Source organism: Bufo gargarizans, chromosome 2, assembly GCF_014858855.1.
Source record: "Bufo gargarizans isolate SCDJY-AF-19 chromosome 2, ASM1485885v1, whole genome shotgun sequence".
NCBI classification, from domain to species: Eukaryota; Metazoa; Chordata; class Amphibia; order Anura; family Bufonidae; genus Bufo; species Bufo gargarizans.
This window is the reverse complement of record NC_058081.1, coordinates 3,623,103-3,631,883: the sequence shown is the minus strand read 5'-3', so window position 1 is coordinate 3,631,883 and position 8,781 is coordinate 3,623,103. Positions and strand designations below refer to the sequence as shown.

Sequence of the window (8,781 nt, the reverse complement as noted above, 5' to 3'; positions counted from 1 at the left end):
CAACACGCCACAGCTAACTGCACCACCACCTGATACGGAACGTGTTAGCAGGAGGCAACATTTCACTAACATGGTGGAACAGTACGTGTGCACACCCCTCCACGTACTGACTGATGGTTCGGCCCCATTCAACTTCTGGGTCTCCAAATTGTTCACGTGACCAGAGCTAGCCTTTTATGCCTTGGAGGTGCTGGCCTGCGCAGCGGCCAGCGTTTTGTCTGAACGTGTATTCAGCACGGCAGAGGGCGTCATTACAGACAAACGCAGCCGCCTGTCTACAGCCAATGTGGACAAGCTAACGTTCATAAAAATGAACCAGGCATGGATCCCACAGGACCTGTCCATCCCTTGTGCAGATTCGACATTTATAACTACCTCCCCTTAACCATATATTATTGTACTCCAGGGCACTTCCTCATTCAATCCTCATTTTATTTTCATTTTACCATTATATTGTGGGGCAACCCAAAGTTGAATGAACCTCTCCTCTGTCTGGGTGCCGGGCCTAAAAATATCTGACAGTGGCCTGCTCCAGTTTTGGGTGACGTGAAGCCTGATTCTCTGCTATGACATGAAGCCTTAATCTCTGCTATGGGACCTCTTTCCTCTGTCTGGGTGCCGGGGCCTAAAAATATCTGACAGTGGCCTGTTCCAGTGTTGGGTAACATGAAGCATGATTCTCTGCTATGACATGAAGCCTGAATCTCTGCTATGGGACCTCTCTCCTCTGTCTGGGTGCCGGCGCCTAACTATCTGACAATGGACTGTACCAGTTTTGGGTGACGTAAAGCCTGATTCTCTGCTATGACATAAAGCCTGATTCTCTGCTGACATGAAGCCTGAATCTCTGCTATGGGACCTCTTCCCTCTGTCTGGGTGCCGGGGCCTAAAAATATCTGACAGTGGCCTGTTCCAGTGTTGGGTGACATGAAGCCTGATTCTCTGCTATGACATGAAGCCTGATTCTCTGCTGACATGAAGCCTGATTCTCTGCTGACATGAAGCCTGAATCTCTGCTATGGGACCCCTCCTCTGTCTGGGTGCCGGGGCCTAAATATCTGACAATGGCCTGTTCCAGTTGTGGGTGACGTAAAGCCTGATTCTCTGCTATGACATGAAGCCTGATTCTCTGCTGACACGAAGCCTTAATCTCTGCTATGGGACCTCGCTCCTCTGTCTGGGTGCCGGGGCCTAAATATCTGACAATGGACTGTTCCAGTTTTGGGTGACATGAAGCCTGATTCTCTGCTATTACATGAATCCTGAATCTCTGCAATGGGACCTCTCTCCTCTGTCTGGGTGCCAGGGCTAAAATAACTGACAATGGCCTGTTCCAGTGGTGGGTGATGTGAAGCCTGATTCTCTGCTATGACATGAAGCCTCATTCTCTGCTATGACATGAAGCCTGAATCTCTGCTATGGGACCTCTCTCCTCTGTCTGGGTGCCGGGGCCTCAATATCTGACAATGGACTGTTCCAGTTTTGGGTGACGTGAAGCCTGATTCTCTGCAATGATATGAAGCCTGATTCTCTGCTGACATGAAGCCTGAATCTCTGCTATGGGACCTCTCTCCTCTGTCTGGGTGCCGGGGCCTAAATATCTGACAATGGCCTGTTACAGTGGTGGGTGACGTGAAGCCTGATTCTCTGCTATGACATGAAGCCTGATTCTCTGCTGACATGAAGCCTGAATCTCTGCTATGGGACCTCTCTCCTCTGTCTGGGTGCCGGGGCCTAAATATCTGACAATGGCCTGTTACAGTGGTGGGTGACGTGAAGCCTGATTCTCTGCTATGACATAAAGCCTGATTCTATGCTGACATGAAGACTGAATCTCCCCTATGGGACCTCTCTCCTCTGTCTGGGTGCCGGGGCCTAAATATCTGACAATGGACTGTTCCAGTTTTGGGTGACGTGAAGCCTGATTCTCTGCTAAGACATGAAGCCTGAATCTCTGCTATGGGACCTCTCTCCTCTGTCTGGGTGCCGGGCCTAAATATCTGACAATGGCCTGTTACAGTGGTGGGTGACATGAATCCTGATTCTCTGCTATGACATGAAGCCTGATTCTCTGCTGACATGAAGCCTGAATCTCTGCTATGGGACCTCTCTCCTCTGTCTGGGTGCCGGGGCCTAAATATCTGACAATGGACTGTTCCAGTTTTGGGTGACATGAAGCCTGATTCTCTGCTATGACATGAAGCCTGATTCTCTGCTGACATGAAGCCTGAATCTCTGCTATGGGACCTCTCTCCTCTGTCTGGGTGCCGGGGCCTAAATATCTGACAATGGACTGTTCCAGTTTTGGGTGACGTGAAGCCTGATTCTCTGCTATGACATGATGCCTGAATCTCTGCTATGGGTCCTCTCTCCTCTGTCTGGGTGCCAGGGCTAAAATATCTGACAATGGCCTGTTCCAGTGGTGGGTGACGTGAAGCCTGATTCTCTGCTATGACATGAAGCCTGATTCTCTGCTGACATGAAGCCTGAATCTCTGCTATGGGACCTCTCTCCTCTGTCTGGGTGCCGGGGCCTAAATATCTGACAATGGACTGTTCCAGTTTTGGGTGACGTGAAGCCTGATTCTCTGCTATTACATGAAGCCTGAATCTCTGCTATGACATGAAGCCTGAATCTCTGCTATGGGACCTCTCTCCTCTGGCTGGGTGCCAGGGCTAAAATAACTGACAATGGCCTGTTCCAGTGGTGGGTGACGTGAAGCCTGATTCTCTGCTATGGCATGAAGCCTGATTCTCTGATATGACATGAAGCCTGAATCTCTGCTATGGGGCCTCTCTCCTCTGTCTGGGTGCCGGGGCCTAAATATCTGACAATGGCCTGTTACAGTGGTGGGTGACGTGAAGCCTGATTCTCTGCTATGACATAAAGCCTGATTCTCTGCTGACATGAAGACTGAATCTCCCCTATGGGACATCTCTCCTCTGTCTGGGTGCCGGGGCCTAAATATCTGACAATGGACTGTTCCAGTTTTGGGTGACATGAAGCCTGATTCTCTTTTATGACATGAAGCCTGATTCTCTGCTATGACATAAATCCTGAATCTCTGCTATGGGACCTCTCTCCTCTGTCTTGGTGCCAGGGCCTGAATATCTGACAATGGCCTGTTCAAGTGGTGGGTGACGTGAAGCCTGATTCTCTGCTATGATATGAAGCCTGATTCTCTTCTGACATGAAGCCTGAATCTCTGCTATTGGACCTCTCTCCTCTGTCTGGGTGCCGGGGGCCTAAATATATGACAATGGACTTTTCCAATTTTGGGTGACGTGAAGCCTGATTCTCTGCTATGACATGAAGCCTGAATCTCTGCAATGGGACCTCTCTCCTCTGTCTGGGTGCTGGGGCCTAAATATCTGACAATGGCCTGTTCCAGTGGTGGGTGACGTGAAGCCTGATTCTCTGCTATGACATGAAGCCTGATTCTCTGCTATGACATGAAGCCTGAATCTCTGCTATGGGACCTCTCTCCTCTGTCTGGGTGCCGGGGCCTAAAAATATCTGACAGTGGCCTGTTCCAGTGTTGGGTGACATGAAGCCTGATTCTCTGCAATGGGACCTCACTCCTCTGTCTGGGTGCCAGGGCCTAAATATCTGACAATGGACTGTTCCAGTGGTGGGTGACGTGAAGCCTGATTCTCTGCTATGAAATGAAGCCTGATTCTCTGCTATGACATGAAGCCTGATTCTCTGCTATGACATGAAGCCTGATTCTCTGCTATGGGACCTCTCTCCTCTGTCTGGGTGCCAGGGCCTAAATATCTGACAATGGCCTGTTCCAGTTTTGGGTGACGTGAAGCCTGATTCTCTGCTATGACATGAAGCCTGATTCTCTGCAATGGGACCTCTCTACTCTGTCTGGGTGCCGGGGTCTAAATATCTGACAGTGGCCTGTTCCAGTGGTGGGTGACATGAAGCCTTATTCTCTTCTATGGAACCTCTCTCCAATTGATATAGGTTAATTTTTATTTATTTTATTTTTTATTCATTTCCAGTGGATTTAACTACATTTTGCAGCCCTCTAGCCCTTTCCTGGGCTGTTTTACAGCCTTTTTAGTGCCGAAAAGTTCGGGTCCCCATTGACTTCAATGGGGTTCAGGTTCGGGACGAAGTTCTGGTCGGGTTCGGATCCCGAAGCCGAACATTTCTGGGAAGTTCGGCCGAACTTCTCGAACCCAAACATCCAGGTGTTTGCTCAACTCTAACAGTGACATTACAATTTTCACCACTTTGCAATGGGGACACTGCACACACTGCACTGCTGCTGCTCCCAATTCAAAGGGAGAATTTTGCAGACTTGTTCAAAACAAGCCACTTTTTCTTCTGACATTTAACACTTGTGTGTGCAAAAACACGGGGAGGCTTTCTGCCACCAATAATGCATAATTATTGGATGCTTTTGAATAACAAGTGACTCTTTCTTCTGACATTAACATGTGTATGTGTATGAACAGGGGCAAGGATCTTCCACCGTTATGGCCTAAATTTTTGGTGCATGGTCCGAACAAGCCACTGTCTTCTCCCATAATACCGTGTGTGTTTTTTAAACAACATGATGCCTCACTCTCAAGGTAAAGGTATGGGTGTTTTAGTTATGGTTCCCACCTCAAACTGTAGATACAAAAGTAACTTCAGCATTTTTTGGATTCAGGTGAAATCAGTGCATCTCTTTATTATTGTTTTATTTTCAGGCAATCAATTTGTGTTGTGTATCTGTAGATCATGAGCGAGAGGATGGACGATACTAAGAGCAGTAAAGGAATAACCTTCTGTATAAAAATTTAATATTATGGCCAACTAAAAGATAAAAGATGGAATGATCGGCAAAATAAAAAACGAATAGAATTGCTAAAAAAAACTTCAAAAAATTATGCAAGCAAGACACGCCGGAACTGTTCTGGCGTTTCTTGCCGGCATACTTTAAATACACGCCAGAAGATATAACATATTTTCAATAAAAAGAATCTTAGGAGAGTAGAGTGTGTTGTGTAAAAACGTTTAGGGCAATTGAAGCATATTTGCTAAGATTTGCTAAGAATCGATTCAGGTCTGAATACATTTTTGGGAAAAATGTGTCAAATTGAACACTAAATGAATTTTAAAATTTGCTAATTTTCAGTTTGAACATTTAAACCATGTTTTTATGCAGTTAATACATAATGTTTAGATAAAATTATTGTTCTGCTTATTAATCATAAATATCCTCTAAGACGTATTATTCTTGTATCGCTAATTGTAGATCCCTTCAGCACCGATGTTACTGCAATCTGTAGTAACTTTATCCCCAGTGGTCATTTCCATGAGGATTTAAGGTTTAGATATAAATACAGGACAGGAAATATCTTTCTTTTTTAAGGGGCTTATGAAGAAAACAAATGAATGGAAGTATCTGATAAAGTCTAACTTAGTGGACTATTGGACTTTTGATCCACTGAAATTGAATGTAGATGAAAAGCTAATTCTACAATGAGAAGTTACCATCCTAAGTAAATCAGCTTTGAAGAATATAAAATCTAATTTCTGTTCACAATACTCCAACAAGATCAAAGATTGATCACAGCTGTCTACATGATATATAGCATTTGAAAATGAAGGCTTTAGAAGTCAACTCTACCCCGATCACTGAGTTTCTTATACTGGGATTCCCCGCTCTGAATGATTACAAGTTGCCTTTCTTCTCCATTGTTCTTCTCATGTATTTCATGACTATATGTGAAAACCTCTTGATCATTTTACTGGTGTCAAAAAGCCAGCGTCTCCGTTCTCCAATGTATTTCTTCCTTGGGCATTTGGCGTTGTCAGACATCGTCCTTGTAACAAGTATTGTTCCTAAGATGCTGGATGTTATTATAAGAGAAGGGAGCACAATTCCTTATGTTGGGTGTTTAGCCCAGTTTTACCTTTATGGGGTATCACTCTGTGCAGAGTGTTTTTTGCTCACGGCCATGTCCTATGACCGGTACTTGGCCATCTGTAGACCACTACATTATATCTCAGTGATGGGTGTCAAGCTTAAATACAGCATGAACATCTCATCTTGGCTGCTCAGCTTTATGTTAGTGCTCATCACATTGTTACTTGTATGTGGCTTAGATTTCTGTGGGTCAAATGTTATTAACCATTTCTTTTGTGAGTTTGCTCCTCTTTTAGAACTTTCTTGCTCAGATACAACTGGTGTGGGTATTGAAATGATTGTCCTCTCTTTTCCTATTATTTTGCTACCTTTCCTACTAGTAATCATATCATATGTCTGTATTTTTAGAACAATTTTTGGAATTTCCTCTACCTCAGGTAGACAAAAGACTTTTTCCACTTGCAGCTCTCACTTGGTCGTTGTTTCTACCTATTATGGTTCCATGCTCATCATCTACATGGTTCCTTTCAGAGGACATTCAGTGCCTGTGAACAAGTTTATTTCTCTTGTCTACATTGTCCTGACCCCCCTTCTAAACCCTGTTATATACAGTCTAAGGAACAAGGAAATTCAGTCTTCTGTGATTGTTTATTTGATGGTTTGTAGTAAAAAATAGACTTGGGGTAGTAGAGACACATGGAAGGAAGGAATAAGCAATGGTTAGCTTGATGTTTGTAGGTCTTCTCAACCACATCTCGCTTCAAGGATATTACTTAACCCCTTCAAGCGACAGCCAGTTTGGACCAAATGCCGGAGCGCGATTTCAAATCTGACATGTGTCACTTTATGTGGTAATAACTTTGGAACACTTTTAATTATCCCAGCTTTTCTGAGACGGTTTTTTGTGATACAGCGTACTTCATGTTAGTGGTGAATTTGGGTTGATACGTTTTACCTTTAGGCATAAAAAAAATCCCAAATTTGCCAAATCTTTGGAAAAGTTCACTATTTTCAAAACTAGAATTTCTTTGCTTTTAAGAGGGATAGTGATACTTCATAAAATAGTTATCACCTTACTTTCCCAATATGTCTACTTTATTTTGTCATAATTTTGTAATTGTCATTTTATTTTTTTAATGATGTTAGAAGGCTTAGAAGTTTAGAAGCACATTTTTTTATTTTTAAGAAATATTCTAAAACCCACTTTTTTAAGGCCATTTCAGTCCTGGAGTCAATTTGTGGGGCTTATATAGTAGCAACCACCCATAAATGACCACATTTTAGAATTTCACACTTCAAGTTATTCAAAACTAATTTTGAATAACTTGTTCCACAAGAATTAAAGCAAAAGTTTTTATTGACATCATTTTGTGGTACATATGTCTTTTTTATCACTTGTTATTTATTTTATTTATGGACGTAAGGTGACAAAAACAGCAAATCCTTAATTTTTCTTCTACATAATTTTTTACAGCCTTCACCGCAGGGGATTATTTATATCATACTTTTATAGTTAAGTGATTACGGATGCAGCGATAACAATTATGAGTAGTTTTTTATTTATAAAAATAAATAAAAAATTATGACATAAATGAACAGATATGAGAAAAGACAAGTTTTATTTTATTTGAATTTCAATTTTTATTTTTTTACTTTTTTTTACTTTTTTTTATTTTATTTATTAAGACCCATCTGAATCTTAAAGATCCATTGGGCTTGGTGGCTATACAGTGCATTGCAAAAGTCATCTATTGCAATGCACTGTATAGTCAGTGCTACACTTACACTATGGCTGATCAGACCCTCAAGGTCTGATCATTCTTAGGTACATGGCAGCCCGGACACCTTTGTAAGGCATCCGGTTGCCATAACAACCAAAGGGCTGCTGCCATCACAGCAGCGGCGGCCCGATGCAAGAGAGAGGGAGCTCCCTCCCTCTCAACCGCATGGATGCCGCGGGAGGCTTCTGACTGCAGCATCTATGGGGTTAAACACCCGAGATCGGTGCCAGCAATGATTTTGGCAGTAGCAGCAGAGAGTTAGCTGTAAGTTACGGCAGACACTTTCCACTGATGGCAGCGGCTCCTTTCCTAAGCCGCTGCCTTCAGAGCCGGCACAGAGGTCATCACAGCAGGGGGCATCTGGGGGCGATGAGGTACAATGGCCACATGTGGGGGGGCACTTAAATTTATCAGGGGCACTGGGGGAAAGGTGAGAGTCATGCCTGATTTTAGGCCGTGATCTCCAGTGTGGAGATCACAGCTTGAAACCAGTATTATCTCAATGAAGCGCTTTGATCGGTTAGTCTGCAAAGACTAACCATTCGGAGCACTTGCCGGCAAGGAACCACACTGATTGGTCCCTTGCCGACTTCCCCGATGTCTCTGCTCTCCGGGAGAGTGGAAACTCCTGGTAAGCAGATTGGACGTGACTGTACATTTAAATGCAGCAAGTTACTTGGAATTTAGACGTACAGTTACGTCCAAATGCGTGAAAGGGTTAACCAGATAGACACTACATGGATCGATTTGAGGTATCATTATTAGTTTTTGTGACACATACTGTAGATATTCAGTGCAGAATTCAGACATGTGCTCTAGTTTTGATCTTCAGAGAGTCCAGTTTTACAAACATATGTGGCCTCCATGCCACCATCGTATTAGGGTTGCCCCAATAATATAAAAGAGAAAACACAATTGTCTCCAAACTTTGCTTATGACTTTCTTATATAATTATTACGGAAGTGAATATTTCATACTCTAAGACTACATTTCCACGGCCATATCTGTTTTGTGGTCCCAAACCGAGGATTCACAAAATTTGAATAACAGCATTGTGCATCCCACACTTCCCGCAGGACCTATTAAAGAAATGCCTATTCTTGTCTGCAAAACAGAGAAGAGTAGGACAAG

At 43.4% G+C, this 8,781-nt stretch overlaps 1 protein-coding gene across 1 annotated transcript; it reads left to right on the top strand.

Annotated features, from left to right (window-relative positions):
* Nucleotides 1-5,603: 5,603 nt before the first annotated feature.
* LOC122929191 (olfactory receptor 1468-like) lies at nt 5,604-6,545 on the top strand. The gene has a single exon (XM_044282696.1). The coding sequence runs from the start codon at nt 5,604-5,606 to the stop codon at nt 6,543-6,545; it is 942 nt and encodes a 313-aa protein (XP_044138631.1).
* Nucleotides 6,546-8,781: the final 2,236 nt, after the last annotated feature.

Excerpts from the sequence above, each read along its gene's own strand:
- LOC122929191 (XM_044282696.1), top strand. The coding sequence starts at position 5,604 with ATGAAGGCTTTAGAAGTCAACTCTACCCCGATCACTGAGTTTCTTATA.